Source organism: Syngnathoides biaculeatus, chromosome 17 (genome assembly GCF_019802595.1).
Source record: "Syngnathoides biaculeatus isolate LvHL_M chromosome 17, ASM1980259v1, whole genome shotgun sequence".
Taxonomy (NCBI): Eukaryota; Metazoa; Chordata; class Actinopteri; order Syngnathiformes; family Syngnathidae; genus Syngnathoides; species Syngnathoides biaculeatus.
Window position 1 is genome coordinate 23,374,421 of NC_084656.1, and position 17,781 is coordinate 23,392,201.

Below are 17,781 nucleotides of genomic sequence, written 5' to 3' on the forward strand. Positions count from 1 at the left end.
CCCTCCGGCCACCACGTGATCGCAGGCGGGCACTTCCTCAAAACTCGGCAAGCACGAGGTCGCGCGTCATCGAGTCGCCCACGCCCCCTCCGGCTTCTTCTTCTGGTTTTATTCTTGGGGGGGGGGGGGGGTGCGTAGTTTGGCAGGTGACCCGGTCGCTGTGAAGATGCCCGGAACCGGAGCGGTTCCGCTGGGGTTGCGGGTGCTCGCGCTGGCCGCCTTGCTCGCCTGCAGCGGCGTGAGGCGCGTGCGCGGCGGGGGGCTCAGCAACATCGTCGTCATCGTCACGGACGACCAAGACCAGAACCTGGGCGGCATGGTGAGGCCACGCCGACCTGACCTTTGGACCCCGACCGCACTTTGTTCGCTCGGCTGCGCCAATTCCGACCAAATTGCGAACTTTCATGTGTCGCTCTCGCCGGTCGCTGCGTCAATTTTGTTCCAGTTTTCTTGTTAATTCTCATAATTATGACGTCACGTTTCAAACTCCCCAGCTTGTTCAAATCAATCAATCAATAATTAAGAGGTGGTGTTGAAGGTGATCTGTGTGGCGAAATCAAGATCAGACCTTTCGTGTTCAACTTGATTCTGGCATTTTTCAGACACAATTGGCCCAAATTTAGCTTTTCGGGCCATTTCCATTTTGTTTGAAATGATGCTGAAATCTCCGCGTCTGCAACTCCTTGCATCAAATTCTCACTTTGTTCAAGTCATTTATGATCTTATCCATATCATATCTGTTGAGTCTTATCAGATTGAAATGAAACGTGAGTCCTGGTCCCGCGCCGTAACACCAGAACTGGTTTTGGGTTCCGATTTCACCCCGAAAGAAACCCCGCCGCACGTGTTGTTTCAGATTTTCGGTTAATTTGGTTTCCCGATTCGAAAGACTTCCTTCCGACTTCCTTTGGGCCGATATTAGCGATGACGTTCGCCGCCGTCGCGTGCTGACTTGGGCTTGGCTTTTTGGCTTTTTTTTTTTTTTTTTTTTCCCCCCCAAGACGCCGATGAAGAAGACGAAATCTCTGATCGGAGACGCCGGCGCCACCTTCGTCAACTCGGTGAGTCCCTCCCGCCGCGCCGGGCTGACGGCTGGCCGTGACTCCCCCCCCCCCCCCCCCGCCCGCCCCTCAGTTCACGGTGACGCCGCTGTGCTGCCCGAGCCGCTGCAGCATCCTGACGGGTCGCTACCCCCACAACCACCTGGTGAGGAACAACTCGCTGGCCGGGAACTGCTCCAGCGCGGCGTGGCGCGGCGGAGCCGAGGCCGCCGCCTTCCCCGTTTTCCTCAGCAAGCGCCGCTACCAGACCTTCTTCGCCGGGAAGTACCTGAACCAGGTCGCGACCTCGCCGTGCGCGTCGCTCGTCGACGGGCCTCGTAAAGCGTCGACACAAAACGCGGATTCACGTCGCGTCCGTCGGTCGCCGGGTGATGTTGGGCGTCACTCTCATTTCTTCCGTGAACAGTACGGCTTGAAAGAGGCCGGCGGCGTCGGCCACGTTCCGCCGGGCTGGGACCAATGGCACGCGCTGGTGAGGGTCGCACGCACGCACGCACGCACGTCGCCCCGCGCGTCCCGTAAAACTGCGGCGCGTCTCCGTAGGTGGGCAACTCTCGCTACTACAACTACACGTTGTCCACCAACGGCGTTGAGGAGAAGCACGGCGACAACTACACGGACGACTACCTCACCGATGTGATCGTGAGTCGCCGCGCGGGCGGGCGGGCGCGTCCGCGCGGCCGTTTTGACGACTTCCTTCCCTCCCGCCCGCAGGCCGAGCGCGCTCTCCGCTTCCTGGACAACCGCAGCCCCCAGCGGCCGTTCTTCTTGATGCTGGCGCCGCCCGCGCCGCACCGGCCCTGGACCGCCGCCCCGCAGTACCGGACTAGCTTCGGCGACGTCAAGGCGCCCCGAGACGGAAGCTTCGACAAGACGGCCAAGGTGAGGCGCGCGTGGCTTGGCCGGCGGCGGCCTCGAGTAATCGGCGTTTGCGCGCGTTCCAGGACAAGCACTGGTTGCTGCGGCAGCCCGTCAACCCGATGCCCGACAGCACGGTCGCCTTCCTGGACGACGCCTACCGCAGGAGGTGCCGTCGGCCCCGTCGTCATTAGGAAGGCGGCGGTCGCGGCGCTGACGTGACTCCGCCCCCCCCCCCCACCCCCCCCGCCAGGTGGCAGACGCTGCTGTCGGTGGACGACCTGGTGGAGAAGCTGGTGAGGAAGCTGGAGGAACTGAAGGAGCTCAACGACACGTACGTCTTCTTCACGTCCGACAACGGCTACCACACAGGTCAGACCGACGCACGTCTTCGGTGGGGGGACGGAAGGACGGACGGACGGACGACCATTTTCTCAATGCCGTCCTCCTTTTGGCGGCAGGTCAGTTCTCGCTGCCCATCGACAAGCGCCAACTGTACGAGTTCGACATCCGCACGCCGCTGCTGGTCCGCGGTCCCGGCGTCAACGCCAACGTCACGCTCAAGGTCGGCAAACGCGCTCGCGGGTCTTTCGCTTCTCCCGTGGCGGTCCGCATCCCGACTGTCGGATTTTCCTTTCCTGCTTTGACATCTTCTGCGGTGGCCCTCGAAAGGAAAGGGGGGGGCGGCGTCTTAACGGCTGCGACGGTGTCAGAAAATATTGGAATACGGCAACCACTCGCTAGCGCCAAAAAAAGAACAGTCCCACGGGTTCAAAAAGTTTCCAGGGGTCGCTGCTTGTATTTTTTTGGAAGAACAACAAGAAACGTGCCGTCGGCACTTGAATTTTCTTTTCAGTCCCATGTTAGAATTCGGTTCCGCAGGATCGTTGCATCCCCAGTTCGGAGGGTGTGCACACTTGTGCAACAAAACGAGTCACTTTTTTGCTTTCTGACTTGGAAATGGAACTTTTTTTGTTTTTTCTTCTGGTCCGTCAGGCTCCCGTGCTGAACATCGACCTGGCGCCGACCTTTCTGGACATCGCCGGCGTCAACGCGTCGGCCTTGGACGCCGACGGCCTTTCCTTCCTGCCTCTGATGGTCCGCCGCCCACGTGGACGTGGTGAAGCGCCGAACGCGCTCTGACGCCTCTCGTCTTCTTTTCCCGGCCCAGGCGCCGTCCTTGCGCAACGGCTCTCGGCGTCCCGACTTCCTGGTGGAGCACACGGGCGAGGGGCTCTCCGGCGCCGACCCCACCTGTCCCAAACTGGGCCCCGGACTCTCGGTTAGTCGGTTGAGTGCCGGCGTTTGTCGGTCACAGTCGTTTGAAGGTTTACAATCGTCGTAACTTCTAGGCTAATTCCCGTTAGCCCTTCTGGGATTTTTCTCATGATAAGCTAGCAGAATTCCATTAAAATGAAATAAAACGGTTTAGTTGAACTTTTTTTTTTTTTTTATATCATGTGACAAATTACTGTCAGATTGTTGGACATTTCTGTTAGCCCATCTGTGGCATTTTACAGTAAATGTTAGCATTAAGCTAACGTACTTTGATCCCGCAAAGTGTTTTGCGTTTGCAGCACGCGTGCGTTTAAAGCAAATTTTCAACGATTGCGAACGACAAGCTACGTAAAGTTGTGGAAAAGTTTGAGTGCGCGTTTGTTGTGTGGTTTGTTCAGCACTGCTTCCCCGACTGCGTGTGCGAGGACTCGTTCAACAACACGTACGCTTGCGTCAGGACGCTGGACGGCCGCGTCGACATGCAGTACTGCGAGTTCGCCGACAGCGAGGTGACGACGCAAATTCGTATCACAATAACGGATCCCGCTTCGGACGGCAGCTGGTAGTCAAAATCCACATCAAAAAAAGGTTTCAAATTGCCTGCAGCAGAGCACCACATGTGCGGCACTGAAGCTCCTCAACTCACTCCAACATACCAAAAGTCGCCGCTCCTGTCACTGTGTTAAGTTGCCACACAGGAGGTGACGTGACTCCGCCTCTTTTGTGCACGCAGTCCTTTGTGGAGGTGTACGACCTGAGCTCGGACCCCCACCAGCTGGAGAACATCGTGAAGAAGGTGGACCCGGCCGTGCTGGAGAAAATGAACCGGCGCCTCATCAAGCTGCAGTCGTGCCAGGGCGCCGGATGCCGCGCCCTCTCCACGTGAGGCTCCCGATTGGCCGATCGGGGGGGGGTCTGTCGTCGCTTTAATCGCGGCCGGACCAAAGCTGCCGTTTTGAGTTTGTCAGGGACGTACTTCCTGTCTTTCCCCCGGCCAAAAGTCCGCCCCACTTTCTGAACGCGCTACGAACAAAATCCTTCTTTTCTGTACTCCAATCACTAATTTTTTAAAATTTTTTTTTTTTTTTTTGGGGGGGGGGGAATTTGAATTTTGTTATTAAACTGAAACGACAGTGAGAACCCACACGTAATCGGTGCAGACTCCAACATTTTCTATGAACCAAAACTCCGACCTCACTAAACGAAATTCCTCCCGTCATCCCAACCTCGCTACAAATTTTCACGAGCCGTCTTCGTCCTGAGCCGCAAATATGTGAGTTTTTAAGACCAAAATGGAGGACAGCATCCCCAAAAAATCAAACGAAACTAGCAACTGTTGACCGGCTACGTGCTAAGCTAAGCAACACTTTTAGGCCCCCCCCCCCCCCCCCCCCCCTTCAAAGCAGCTGAACCAAAGCCTCCATTTTGTCTTTTTTTTTGGTTGGATGCACATTTTTTCCATCTCTGACTTTGTGATTAAGAATCAAAATTGAGTGAAATCTAACCCTAAATTGCTAACTGACTTGAAGTCAACAGCCACAGATTTGAAATGGAATTTTGTCACCTTTTTTTTTCTGCCTTAGTCACTTTAAAAAAAAAAAAAAAAATCACATTTAAAAAAAAAACAAAGCAATGCAATGATCCCACTTTGAAAAGTTTTTGCTGCTACTTGTCGCAGTTGTTTGCACTTTGAGAATGTGAATGTTTGCCTCGTGATCGATGAAAATAAATCAAAAGTAGCCTTCGTCATTTATTTGTATTGTTTTTATTGCATAGTTTGGCGAGCTCTCTCCCAGTACCCCAAAAAACCCCACACGCGCGATACCTTGACTGAAAAGTTTAAATTGCACGTAGGCGTGAATGTAAGCGCCGAGGGCCGTCTCGGCTTGCGCCGCCGCGACAAGCTCCGGCGTGCCTGCGGCCCCAAAACAAACGGAGGAATGTTCCACTTTTCTGAAGGCCTACGAACCACGTTTGTGTCAAATCTCAACCGGCGTCCGCGACACACCAAAATGAGTGAAGTACTTGTTGGACTTTATTTCGCAAAAGTACACAAACCAACCCGGTGACGGCCGATTTTGTTCCGAAATTGGGGGGGGGGGGGGGGGTTGAAGGATTGACGGATTGGTCGTCACAGATATTTGTAGACTTGCTTCTCGCGCAGCGTCTGCACGTCGATCTTGACGGGACACTTGTAGAAGTGCGACAGCAGCGACTCGGCGTAGCCGATCAGGAAGTAGAACTTCTGCGGCGGCAGCTTTTGCAGCGCGACGACGCAGACGGTCAGCAGGTTCGCGCGCCTCTTGATCACCACTTCGTTGGCCAGGCAGCCGTGGAAGGTGCCGAACATCAAGCGGCGGACGAAGGCGTCCTCCACCGTGCGGTCGGCGGCGCCGTCTTCGCCTTTCAGGTTACCTGCCGGCGGCGCAAAAAAAAAAAACGTCACCCCTTCATGTCGTCGATTTGTCAAAGAAACGTCTCACCGGTGTGCTGCGACAGCCATCCTTTGCGGTGGCCGATGTCGTGAGGTTTCAGCGCCTGCTCGTAGGTCACAGGCCGGTCCCCTTTGCCCACTCGGACGCGAGCCGCTCGGTTCTGCCCCGGGGGGGGGGGACAAACAAACAAACAAAAAAAAAAAAAAAAAAACGGGAACCGACGCTTACCGGACATTCGTCTCAACGTGTCGGGGCGCGTGACGTCACGGCCGTGTTTACCTTGCAGTGTGCCGCCGTGACGTGGAGCGCTCTGCTTCCGGGGGGGCCCGAACTGCCCACCGCGGCCTGCACGCAAAACATTTCAACGTTTATGAGCACGGGCGCAAAATTCCATCGGAACTTCGCAATGAAATGTACTGGTAACTTTCAGAAAATGTAGCTAGTAATGAGTGTGTTTAAACGCCGTGCAAATAAAAAGTCTTTTCTTTTCCAATCGTTCTCTGCGGTCGTATTTGTGTATCGCGAACAGGACAGCATCCAGCAACTACAACACAGTCCCTCTGTGTTTTGTGAAACCCGATTGTATACATTTAAAAAGTGAGATATTTGGAATGCGCGTGAATCTCGCCTTCCTCACCAGGAACCTCCAAAATCCCGCTTTGGTCAAGGACGCCGACATCTTGCTTTCTTTCGCCCTAAGCGCTAACGCTGGTTACGATCCTCCGTCCGGGCCTCCCCAAATGGTATAGCATCAAAATACAGTTTTTTTTTTTAAAAAGTGTCACTTTTAAATCAACTAAATGACAAGTGTTACGTATTTTTAAATTTAATATTGAAATCAAAGTCAGAATTTGATGCGGAACTGTTTTGGTTCCACACGGATGACTGTAATTGTAGGAACCGGATGTAGAGGCAATAAAACTTTGGGGTGTGTTAAAGAGCCGTGAAACTCGCACTGCACATATTTCGGGTGTTATTGTCTTGTAATAAGTGTATATATCTTTTGAAAGTTATGCGCGGTGTTCCTGTAAAATTTTTCGTGTTATCTTTCAAGTGTTTTGAATTTATTTCGAAGGTTTTCAACCGGATGCGTTCCATTGTTCTGGAAGGAGCACAAACGTGAAGAAATGCAGCACGATTTGTCTTCCACGTTGATTGTTGTCCTATAAAAGTCCACCATTTCCCATTTTTAACACAAGTTCAGTACGTGTGGAGCTTTCCGGCGAGTGAGGAGGAAAAGCGCCGCCATGTCGTCGTCGTCGTCGTCGTCGTCGCCGCCGCCGCCGCTCGAGCTGACGGAAATGTACGACAACGCGCTGCTGGGCATTCTGCAGCACGTCGGAAACATTCAAGACTTTCTGCAGGTCTACTTTGGATTTTTGTACCGCAAGACCGACTTCTACCGACTCCTCACCGGGCCTGGGGACAAGATGGGCTTTCCGCCAGGTGTCGCCGAGAAGATGGTTGTCAAGGTCTTCTCGCTTTTTACCTCACGCAGTATACATTTTGCTTTATTGTTTAGATTCAGATTTGGCACGTGTTAGACTAGGGACACCCCCGTCCCCTTTTTGTTGCTACATTTTTTCTTCTTTTTTTAATATTCAAAGAATGTTTTGAGCACAAACTACAGTTTCGCTCTCGTCAATTTGATTGCCAAAGTGATTGATTACAATCTAATCAGAGCCAATAAAAATGCTTGTCTGCAAAGACGTTAACGCTTAAAAAAAAAAAAAAAAATCAGTGCTGCTATTTGCAGTTTAAATACATAAATTGGTTTCTCTGGGCTATTTTGCAGTAAAATTTGGACTGAGCAACATTTCTGTCGAGCATTTCAATTGAACTCTATTGACAAAGACAATCGTACGAGAATCAGTCGGAAGTTGTCAAAGATAACGTAAAAACAATTTTTTTTATGCTCATTTTCAATTTACATACAGAAATGGGTTCCTCTTTGTGTTCAAGTCTTCACATTTAGGCAACGTTTGCAAGAAGTTTTGACTCCAGCATTGACGCTAATATCTTTTGATAAAGCGGTGGCACAACCTTCATCATTCAACATGATGAAGGTTGAAAACGTTGACAATAATGTTCATGCAATTAATATTCCGCGATTGACATTGACACAACATGAACGGCCGTTCCTGTGGCCAATTCGCGATGACTTGAACGAGCCGATGGACGGCTTTCCCGTGACGTCACCCCCCCAGAGACCAATCGGATAAATGAACGACGGAAACAAACTTCACGCTTGACCTATCAACTGTGTTCTCCGATCGCTATGACACACAAGATGGCGCAATTGCAAACCTGCCCATTCAAAATGGTATCTTTGCAGCGGTAATCATACTCGATTTCAATGTACTGTAATATTTATGCAGCGTCGTGTCACTACCTTTATTGACAATGTCGCAACATGAATGTTGTCCTCTCCTGCGCAGACATTCAAAATGTTTGAGAAGTTTTCCGAGCAGAACCTCGGTCTGCAAAAGCGACGGGCCGAGAGCGCGGCGGCGGCGGTCCGGGAGCCGGAGGTCGCGTCGGAGGCCGAGGGGCGGGCCGAGAGCGCCGAGGCGAGACCGGGACCGGATCCCGTTCCTGAGTCTGAACCATCTGGGGGACCTCGGCCTGGCGGCGACTGCGCAGCGGTCCGGGGCGAGCGGGCGCCTCCGACGGCCGACTCGGCAAGGTCGGTTTTTGAGCGGCGGGTGGATGATTGCGCAAATTTTGTGCCCCAGCACGCGTCCGCCCCCCCAAATTGACATCAGCTGCGCGGAAATTGCCACATTTCCCAGCCTCGTGAATTCCGCGCTGTTGTAATGTTTCCCAGTGTCCCTGAATGCAGCACCCGGTCCGTCTGCATGACAGTTGAATTTCGAGATGTCCGTGAACGCGGCATGTTTTGGTCAATTTTGGCGCAGGTGTGACGTTTAGCTGTGTCCTTGAACACAACATGAGAGGAGTTGTGACATGTCTTCGGGTCCTTGAATGCAGCACGTGTTGGTGGTCCGCAGCAGTTTTTTTTTTTTTTTTTTTTTTTCTCCATATGTATTTCTCAAGCAGCCAACCTCTGGTGATCTCGCGGTCTGGTTTGCGAGCTAAAATTCTGAGCCGACAACCATGGTAAAAATGTCCATTTTTCAGCCAGAGACGCATCCGTTCCGGACACTTGCCGCTGACCGAGCAGCCTTCCAAATTTTGGGAGCGGGACGCTACTTGGACTTCTTCACGTGGGAAAATGAGCGGAGCTAAATATCGCGGGGGGGGGGGGGGGGGGGGGGGGATGGCCGATTTCCTGGTGTTGGGGAACTTTAGCTGCAAAAGTGCAGCGAGAAGCACTTGCCCTCCCCGACGTCGTCCCGCGTCGGTCGGTCACGCCTTCCCAGCTTCCGTGGCAGATATTTTTGCCTTTATGACGACCGGCGCGTGACTGGGGAGCCGGCGTCTCCCGAACGCAGCGCGGATCGGGTGATTGTGCGCGTTTTTGCAGGTCCGTCCAGAACGAGGCTTCGGACTCGGACAGCTACAACGGCGCGGTGCGGGACAAGTACAAGTGGTCTCAGGACTACAGCGACGTGGAGGTGCGCGTCTTCGTCCCCGAGGAGGTGGTCAAAGGCAAGCAGGTGAGCGGCCGGGCGGCGCGGCGAACCCGGCGGACGAGTCCGAACGCTCGTGTGATTTCAGGTGCGCGTGGACCTGCGGAGCAGCGGCGTGCGGGTGTGCGCGGTGGCGGGCCCCCGAGAGCAGACCCTGCTGGAGGGCACCTTCCCGCACAAGATCAACACGGAAAATTCCATGTGGAGTCTGGAACCCGGCAAATGCGTGGCGGTAACCTCACTCCCGACCTTTCGCCTTTCAGCCACGTCTCTTGTTCTTCGCTTTGTCCACCTGCTTCCTCCTTTTCTCTGTTGTTTTTGCTCTTCTGTCTTTCTTCTTTGCCACTGATTCTTTGCATCTCTCTCTCTCTTTTTTTTTTTTTTTGTTTCCCCCCCATCCTCCTCCGACGGCCGCCGCCTTCAGCTGTCTCTGAACAAGTCGTCAGAGGTGTGGTGGAAGTGCGTCCTGGAGGGCGAGGAGGAGATCGACGTGGACAAGCTGAACCGCGAGCGCTCCATGGCCAGCGTGGACGAGGAGGAGCACGCCGTCCTGGACCGGCTCACCTTCGACTACCACCAGAAGCTGCAGGGGAAGCCGCAGAGTCACGAGATGGTCAGAACCGCTCGGGCCAATCGGGCCAATCGGCAGCCGTCGTCTTATCGACCGCAATTGTTTTCTGATTGGATGGCGCTGGCTTGTGTACCTAATGAAGTGGCCGCGTGCAACGTAACGATTCGCCACAGGGTGGCGCCATATAACTGAAGAGTGTGTGGGTGTGTTTTGTGAGCCCATGTATTAATTTTTCGGGAGGTGTGTCGCGTGTTTACGCGTGTCCATATGCGTGTGCAGAAGGTTCACGAAATGCTGAAGAAGGGTTGGGACGCCGAGGGGTCGCCGTTCAGAGGTCAGCAGTTCGACCCGTCCATGTTCGACGTCCCGCCCGGCGCCGTGCAGTTCTGAGGCCCCGACGCGACGTTTGGACCGCTTCCTGTTTGTCGTCCCACCTCCCTCCCAATGACGTCCCGCGACGCCGAGCGAGTCGACGACAGATTTCTTTGTGACAAAAAGTCGTTTTCTGCCCACCAATCAGCAAACTGCTCTCTTGTCTAGCTCCGCCCCTCCAGGGCGCTCCCATACCCGACGGATGAAAGTTTCTGGAATGCAATAAAAGGTTTGTTCTATTTCCTGCTGCCGTCTTTGCTTTCGCTTGGCGCTGCCTCACACTTTGGAGGTCAAAACCAGCAAGTGGACTTCTGTCTCGATTTGGTCCTGGCATCTAGAAGGTTCCGTTCGACAACTGTGATAAATGTCTCCCGAACTGGGATGGAGAAATGAAGAAAACATCCGGGCCAGTCAAGTTCATCCTCACGTTAAAAAAGGACAAACCGAGTTCCACGTAGTTGGGGGCCCACAAATGTCCTCCAGAGAAGAAGAGCAAAACATTTCGGACCCTCCGGCGTTATGGGGCTCGACCCCACCTGTCGCATTTGTGGACGTTGGACCCGATGCCGAGTGGCACTGTGGCTTAGTTGGTTGAAGCGCCTGTCTAGTAAACAGGAGATCCTGGGTTCGACTCCCGGCAGTGCCTTTTTTTTTTTTTTTGGGTTATAATTACAAAGTGAGCGCCGACTCGTGCGTGTCTGCAGTCACGCAGCACGGCAGCGTCCACGATGCGCGACGTCGCCGCCCTGCGGACGCCGAGATGACCGTCTCGCTGGTCTCCGGGAACTTCTCGGCTGAGAGACCGTCACGCCCACATTCTTGTTTATGGACATAATTTAATCGAGCTAATACAATACGTAGGATGCCATAGTGATTTAGGATCATTCTGTTTTGCAATTCACGTTTATCTGTGGTACTTTGCAGTTATTGTAGCGAAGATTTGGATTTGATGAGAAAGGTGGCTGCAGGGAGGGAAAAGCAGGCGTCTTGTCGTACTTCTTCAAAGTTCCACCAGAGGGAGACAGAAGGCATTTTAAACCGTCACACCAACTGGTTGGCAGCTAATCCGTAGCGCACGCAGAGGCAGACGACACTAAATGCATGCAAAAATTGTAGTCATGCAAAAAATGGTTTACCGCTTTTAGGTAAATAGCGTATTTTTCACGAACCATTTATTCTCTGACGTAAATTCAACCGTGCAATTATTTATCATTGAGAAAGAACTAAACTGAGGATATTTTGAATAAGGCCAATGAATAAAAATGACACTTGCTTCAATCACTTTCAGTTTCCTGAAGGTTCTTCAGCTTCTGTCACTGCCCCCTAGAGGCTTGGCAAGTGTCTGACACCCTCCCCCTCGTGCGGCCACCAGATGATGGCGCCGGGGGGTCTGGAGGCTGCGGGAGCGGCGGTGGCGCCACGCGGCCACCTTCGTCCGCTTCCTCGTCTGATGTTTGGCTTGTCCTTTCTTTCCGTTTCTCCACCTTCGCCAAGGTAAACGTCATCACCGGTAGTAGACTACAAGTACTACTGACAAGTACTTACGGTGGTATGAGTAGCAGTAGTGGGCGGTGGTGTTTCCAAGTAGAAGTTGCACGAGGCGGGTTTGGGCCTCGGGGAGGGGGTGGGGGGGGTCACGCACTCGGGTGTGTTTGAGGCCTTTTGGGGATTAGCGGTGAGCGCTAAGCGCTTAGCGAGATTGAAAAAAGCAAAAGCGCTCTTTGGCTTTCCCTTCCTGGAAACAAAATGGCTTGAATCAAATCTCTTTCAAGCAAACTTTGCTTTTTGTCTTCCGGCTCTGCAAACAGATGCGCCGTTCTTTCTTCGCCCAGCCCAATTTTCTCCAACAAACATTTTAAGAACCAAAGTCACTCTGCTTGATTCACTCTTTTTCCAACAAATGCACGCTATTTGGGAACAAAGTGCCAATTTCACTTTTTTGGGGGTCATCAAACCCTTTAAAAAAATGTTTTTCTTCTCGTTAGCTAGTCCAGGTGGTGGTGGTGGTGGTGGTGACGATGATGACGACGACGATGACAACAACGACGAGTGCGACCGCTGCATCCTAATCCGGAGTGCAAAGTGCACCGCCGGCGCTGTCGGGGATTATCCGGCAAACGACTTCCGCCGATCTCTGCTCTGACCCGTCACGTGATGATGATGTCATCATCTTTCACTTTGCCGTGTGTGCGTGCGTGCGAGCTCGGGGGCGGGGGGGATGCTTTTTTTTTTTTTTCTATTTTTTCGCAAAAAGGCGGGCCGACTTTAGCGGCTTAAGAGCGCCGCCGACGGCGAGCGGCGGCCACTCGGCGTCGGCGGCGCTTACGTGCGAAAGCCGAGCGAATCGGGCGGGAATTGAGCGCGAATCGAGTGCGCCATGTGCACGCTGCCCGCCGAGGGCGTGTCCTTTTGCCTCTCCGCGGCGGCCAGGAGCCTCCTCAACAAGAAGGCCGACGTCAAGGTAGGACGACGCCCACTTCCGTGTGTGTGTGATGCACACCCCTCGGGTCAAACCATTCCAGCGTGGCGTTAGCAAGGATTTGTGCTCACCCCTTATTTTCATGTGAAATGTGTGGTTTTTTTTTTTTTTTTTTTTTGCATCAAGTTCAAGTTCCACGGCAAGTAAAAGTCACAAATTCGAGTAGGATCAAGTTCCGACCAGTCGTCGTCCAGTGCGGGAAAATGGTTTCCCGTGCAACTCTCGCTAACAAAATTCATCGAGTTCCAGAAAACGTTGGAAGTGAAAAGTTCCGACCTGCTAAAAGTTCATTGCACGTTGAGCAAAGCGGCCGGCGAGGGACAGCAACCTGAAATGTTTGTTTGTAAACACAAGATGTCGCCAAAGACGAAAATAGACGCTAATAAATGGAATATTACGCGTACGTTGTACCCCAGAAGACGCCATCTGTCAAGAAAACAACAATCAGGTGGCGCTCGTTAGCGTAGCAGAGACAGGAAGTCATTGAAAGTCTTTTCTGACTTTGGTCACGTGTAGCTCGCGGACGACACGACATTGTTTTATTTTTATTTTGAGCGTTCCCTAATTTCTGGGGAGTTGTTTGGCTCCATCTTTTAATTTTTCTTCTTCATCTTCATCCCCCCATCGCGCCCAAATCTGGTGCCCCCCCCCCCTTCGGAGAGCAGTGCTAATCTCAGATTATTTGCGTCCAGATGATTAATCTAATGTTACGTCATGAGCGCACGTGTGCAACTAGCGGCCTGGCGTTCACATGACACGGTTTTCACTTGATTTTCTGTTTTTGACCACTTTCTTAGCTAGAACAACAACAACAACGCAAACACAGTCACTCGGTCACGTGTGCTGAGGAGCTTCAGTTTGGGGACAAAAACTGGTGTTGACTCTTTTGGGGTTCTGAACGTTCACGTCACCCTTTTTAATGTGATCGGTGACAAATTGCGCTCATTTTCAAGCGGTGTTCTCATCCAATTGGATCTTTTTGCCTCAAACTGATTTCTCCCAATCCTGGCGGTCGTCGTCGTCACCTCCAGGCGCCTCAGACTAGCGTCATCCATAATCTGCTAGACAGGATCGAGGTGCCTACCGCATCGGTCGCCACTTTTTGTGTCGGCGAATGACTTTTGTTGGGATTTTGTGGCCTCACTCGCTTACTGTGTTGTGTTTTGGGGAAACTTTGTTGCGTGTGTGTGCATGTTTGCAGGAATCATCGGACAGCAGCAACGCAGCAATCGAGGACGACGACGTGAAAGGTGAGGGATGCTATGCTAACGCCACATCAAAGACACCGTGACACATTTTACAAACACAAATGAATTATTTGTCTTTTTAGAAAACTGTGACCTCAGGAAATTCCCAGGAAGCAGCAGTTTTAGCGACAGTAACAATTTTTTTTTTCCATTTCCATTTTCCAAGCCGCTTAGCCTCACAAGGGTCGCCTATCCCGCCGAACTACACCTTGAACTAGTCGGCAGTCGGTCGCAGGGCGCACGCATACCGACAACAGTTGTTTACAAATCTCTTCAAGGTTGAAGTCTCCTGTCAAACTAAACATCAAACCAATGACGTCTCGTTTATTTACTGTGGACGGCCACATAACTTTGACCGACAACAGTTGGCTAGCTTAATGATATAAAGACAACGGTGGTCGTGGCGTTTGCAACGGATATTTGAACATAAAAGTTGGAGGAAAAGGTCGAATGTAGACAGATGACAATACCCGCAGGCATATCGTCGGAAGAAAATGAGGAGTAGCTACTGTATGTCTTTAGTCTTTCAGTCCACTGTTTAGTCTTGAGTTCCATTCGTGTTCTTCTGTTTTAAGCACGTTGTGAACGCTTGTTGTCGTTAAAGCTGCTTTGTCAATCAAGGCCTCGCTGCAAAATCACAAGTTTTTGCATTTGGAATGGTTTGGAGTTGCCCCCCCCCCCCCCCCAATGCTGCAGGGGGCAGACCAGAGCCATTTTTCAGGGCAACGTAGCACCTGTGCGTACTGTTGCAGGACCTGTTTGTACACGCGGGAAAATGAAGTCGTCATCTAAGGTTTGTTAGTGCAATAACTTCAACAGCATTTTGCAACGTGTTAACGTTCCTCTGGGGGATTTGCATTACAAAATATGTTTTGCTGTTTAGATATTCAGTCTTGTTCATCTGTGAGTTACATAGAAAACGTCAAGTGAAAGTGAAGCAAGCACACGGCGCCTCTTTTTGTCTTTGCAGTGATGTTTTCCAACAGAAATACTTTCAGAAGGGCTTTTAACGTTGGAATGTGGGGGGGGGGGGGCGACTGTATCAAAGTAAGCAGGACAGATGATGGCAGACTTTGATTTGGGTTTTTGCGGTCCTTCCTCGCGTTTTTGCAGCTCGCAAGCAGGAGATGGTCAAGATCACCGAGCAGCTGATCCAAGCCGTCAACAACGGCGACTTTGAGGGCTACGCGTGAGTTCCGTCGGCAACCAAGCGTGAACGTGACGGACGAGCGTAAAAACAGGCCGGCCATCTTTGTGCTGCCTTCGAAGTTCCGTGGAAATTGGAAACGCGTCGAAAGACACCAACAGATGGCAACGGGAGTTGTTGTTGTTGTTGCTGCTTCCTCGCGTCCTTTTTTTGAATGGTCGCCGCCGCCGCCGCCCTTTGACCTTCTGTCAGATTGCGTCACCTTTGCTCATTGACTCGCTCCGTAGATGATTTTTGCGTGTTTGCAGGAAGCTCTGCGACCCCGGCCTGACGTCGTTCGAGCCCGAGGGCCTCGGCAACCTGGTGGAGGGGATGGACTTCCAGCGCTTCTACTTTGACAACCGTAAGACGCAAAGGCCATTTTGAACCTTGTCACTCGGGACTCGAACAAGGGTCGCAAACAAAGATCGGAACGCGACTTTTGGTGTTTGCAGCGCTGTCGAAGAACGTCAAGCCGGTCCACGCCACCATCCTCAACCCGCGCGTCCACCTGCTGGGCGAGGACGCCGCCTGCGTGGCCTACGTCCGCCTGACGCAGTTCGTGGACGCCGCCGGTCGCCCTCGCTCCAGCCAGTCGGAGGAGACCAGGGTGTGGCGCCGTCGCGACGGACGCTGGCACAACGTCCACTTCCACTGCTCCGGAGCGCACGCCGCGCCGCCGCGCTCGTGAGGCTCTATCGGCTCGGTTTGCGTGACTGTTCGGCGGCTTGTTTGGAAAACAACACCAAACTCTTTTGGGTTCAATTAAAAAGAGGGCGTGGCTTGTTGTGGGTTCGGACTTCACGCAGCGCCACCTGCTGTTGCAACCTGACAATGTGTCCTTTGCACGTTTGTTCTCCTCAGCGCGGACCGCCCCTCGACTTCTTCTTTTAGGGGCTGCCCTCGTCCCACTTCGCCAACGCCGCTGGCCTGCGGTGCCCCCCCTTGGGCCTCGTTGATGTTTCCGCCTCTTGGTGGCCCGCTTGTTCCTTTACCCATCGGACAGACGTACTGTATTGAAACGTACACTTCAGACGGTATTATTTTCTTGGAACCTTCTCTCGGGACCAGTACCTTCCTCCAGGCCTAGAACCTTCTCTCGGGGCTAAAACCTTCACTTGTATGTCGGCATTTCTTTAGTTCCTTCTGGAGTTCTGAACACGTGCAGAGTAAACGTTTACAGTTGCGTGATTAAAAGTGACATCGTAGGTCCGAGTCGGCCCACTGGCCCGCACTAGTCCGGTTGGGTTAGTCCCGTCCAATGTACAGGATATGCACAACTTTTCGTACTTCCTGGGACCGGCTTGTCCGCCGCTCGCTCCCGCACGGCTGCTGTGCGACGCCATCGCTCTCTCCGCACGTTGCGTGACGTCGTCATGACGACAGCACTTGGCGAGCGTGTGCGAGAGGAGAGTTCCAGGTGCATGAAGTGGTTTTTGGACCAAACGGTGTTTTTGCTGCTTGCTGGACTTTGTCTCCGTTTGTGTGCATAAAGAACCAGAAAAAAAAAAAACCTGAACAACAAGCCCCATACTGAGGAAATGTGGAAAAGAACCACATTGCTGGTGTTGTTTGTATTTAACGATACATTTGAACCTCAAATGTTTTTTTTTTTTGTTTGTTTTTTTTTCCGGATCATTTCACCCAAACGGAGACTCGGTTCCATCAAAAGACCAAAATTGGTGAGCCTGTTTTCAGGGGGCAGTCCCGTGTCACCCGAGGGAGGTTCGAGGGAATTCTTCTTGAAAGATTTCACGTTGGGTGGTGCGAGTCATTTGGCACGTCACGCCATCATTTGCCCCGAGTCAGCGTGGACGCAACATCGGACCTCAAAGGCCGGTTCCAAATGGAGGCGATGTAGTGTGCGTATTCCCCACAAGAGGGCACCAAACAGCAGGTTGAGGCTCATCCAGTCCGCGAGCCGTCAAGGGAAACAAACCAGACCCGCAAGCCGAAAAGTCAGCGACCACTGTGAGGCCTTCAACAGGCCACAACCAGCAACCGCCGCTCACTCACGTATTGCTTTTCGGCTTTGGCTGAGACGAGGGGTGCCACCTGGACTGCTCCCCAGCCCACGTGTAATTGCACAATTGCGATGGCATGTGGGCAAGGAACGGGAGGAAATGAAAACACGGAACATGCTGCAAACTGGTGAACTGAGTCCAGGTCCTGGTGACACTTGGTTGGCCGCGCCCCTTAAAGGCACACACCAACACTTGTTTTGACCTCATTACGTTTCTTTCTTTGCATCTTTTGTAGCTCGCGAGAATTGTGGGATTCACTTCATTTCACTGGGGAATATTTGATCTTTCGCTTGACGTTTTGCAAACTTTGCGTTGCATCGCAGAAGCGTTTTCCTTGTTCATACTGCACATCATTTCACATATGGTGGGATTTTGATGGAATGCTGTTACGTTTGGGGCAGGACAATCTGATTTCTAGCCTAAAACTACTCCCAAAAAAAAAAAAAAAAAAAACCCCAACATTAAAACACATTACGATGAGTAAAAGGCGCATAGTACAGTACTTGTGTGCATTCCGTTCAGGAGTCCAAAGAACTGCTTAACTTCGGGTCAAAGGACATGTGGCGAGGTCATCGGAGGTCATCTTTTTTTTTGCATCCACGTAGCAGACAAACCCTCGTCGCCTCTTTGCCAGTCTTGCTTCCTTCCTCCCTTGCCTGGCCCCCTCGCAACCTTCG

At 52.3% G+C, this 17,781-nt stretch overlaps 4 protein-coding genes and 1 non-coding gene across 9 annotated transcripts; 4 read left to right on the forward strand and 1 right to left on the reverse strand.

Annotated features, from left to right (window-relative positions):
* The first annotated feature begins 37 nt into the window (after positions 1–37).
* Positions 38–6,971, forward strand: gnsb (glucosamine (N-acetyl)-6-sulfatase (Sanfilippo disease IIID), b). Of its 2 annotated transcripts, XM_061800954.1 has the most exons (14): positions 38–319; positions 1,002–1,061; positions 1,135–1,338; positions 1,468–1,533; positions 1,605–1,703; positions 1,776–1,943; positions 2,006–2,088; positions 2,173–2,291; positions 2,381–2,484; positions 2,916–3,017; positions 3,091–3,201; positions 3,596–3,706; positions 3,931–4,079; positions 6,832–6,971. In XM_061800954.1, the coding sequence occupies exons 1-14, from the start codon at positions 167–169 to the stop codon at positions 6,860–6,862; spliced, it is 1,560 nt and encodes a 519-aa protein (XP_061656938.1). In that variant the 5' UTR covers positions 38–166; the 3' UTR covers positions 6,863–6,971. The 2 variants fall into 2 exon arrangements, with proteins under 2 accessions (XP_061656938.1, XP_061656939.1); XM_061800955.1 differs by lacking the exon at positions 6,832–6,971 and having other exon boundaries at positions 39–319; positions 3,931–4,946.
* Positions 4,944–6,343, reverse strand: mrps24 (mitochondrial ribosomal protein S24). Of its 2 annotated transcripts, none has more exons than XM_061800964.1 (4): positions 6,270–6,343; positions 5,912–5,977; positions 5,681–5,792; positions 4,944–5,612 (listed from the first exon to the last, which is right to left on the reverse strand). In XM_061800964.1, exons 1-4 carry the CDS (start codon positions 6,309–6,311, stop codon positions 5,329–5,331), a joined length of 504 nt encoding a protein of 167 aa, XP_061656948.1. In that variant the 5' UTR covers positions 6,312–6,343; the 3' UTR covers positions 4,944–5,328. The 2 variants fall into 2 exon arrangements, with proteins under 2 accessions (XP_061656948.1, XP_061656947.1); XM_061800963.1 differs by having other exon boundaries at positions 6,261–6,343.
* On the forward strand, positions 6,880–10,407 carry nudcd3 (NudC domain containing 3). 2 transcript variants are annotated; one of them, XM_061800957.1, is made up of 6 exons: positions 6,880–7,104; positions 8,071–8,318; positions 9,120–9,252; positions 9,314–9,457; positions 9,650–9,838; positions 10,076–10,407. In XM_061800957.1, exons 1-6 carry the CDS (start codon positions 6,880–6,882, stop codon positions 10,184–10,186), a joined length of 1,050 nt encoding a protein of 349 aa, XP_061656941.1. In that variant the 3' UTR covers positions 10,187–10,407. The 2 variants fall into 2 exon arrangements, with proteins under 2 accessions (XP_061656941.1, XP_061656942.1); XM_061800958.1 differs by lacking the exon at positions 8,071–8,318.
* A 146-nt stretch (positions 10,408–10,553) lies between these two features.
* On the forward strand, positions 10,554–16,556 carry LOC133490645 (calcium/calmodulin-dependent protein kinase type II subunit beta). Of its 2 annotated transcripts, XM_061800962.1 has the most exons (7): positions 10,554–11,313; positions 11,457–11,662; positions 12,154–12,629; positions 13,849–13,897; positions 15,008–15,083; positions 15,350–15,444; positions 15,536–16,556. In XM_061800962.1, exons 3-7 carry the CDS (start codon positions 12,546–12,548, stop codon positions 15,769–15,771), a joined length of 540 nt encoding a protein of 179 aa, XP_061656946.1. In that variant the 5' UTR covers positions 10,554–11,313; positions 11,457–11,662; positions 12,154–12,545; the 3' UTR covers positions 15,772–16,556. The 2 variants fall into 2 exon arrangements, with proteins under 2 accessions (XP_061656946.1, XP_061656945.1); XM_061800961.1 differs by lacking the exons at positions 10,554–11,313; positions 11,457–11,662; positions 12,154–12,629 and having other exon boundaries at positions 12,644–13,897; positions 15,536–16,552.
* trnat-agu (transfer RNA threonine (anticodon AGU)) lies at positions 10,741–10,814 on the forward strand. The gene has a single exon. It is a non-coding gene; the product is annotated as a tRNA-Thr (tRNA).
* Positions 16,557–17,781: the final 1,225 nt, after the last annotated feature.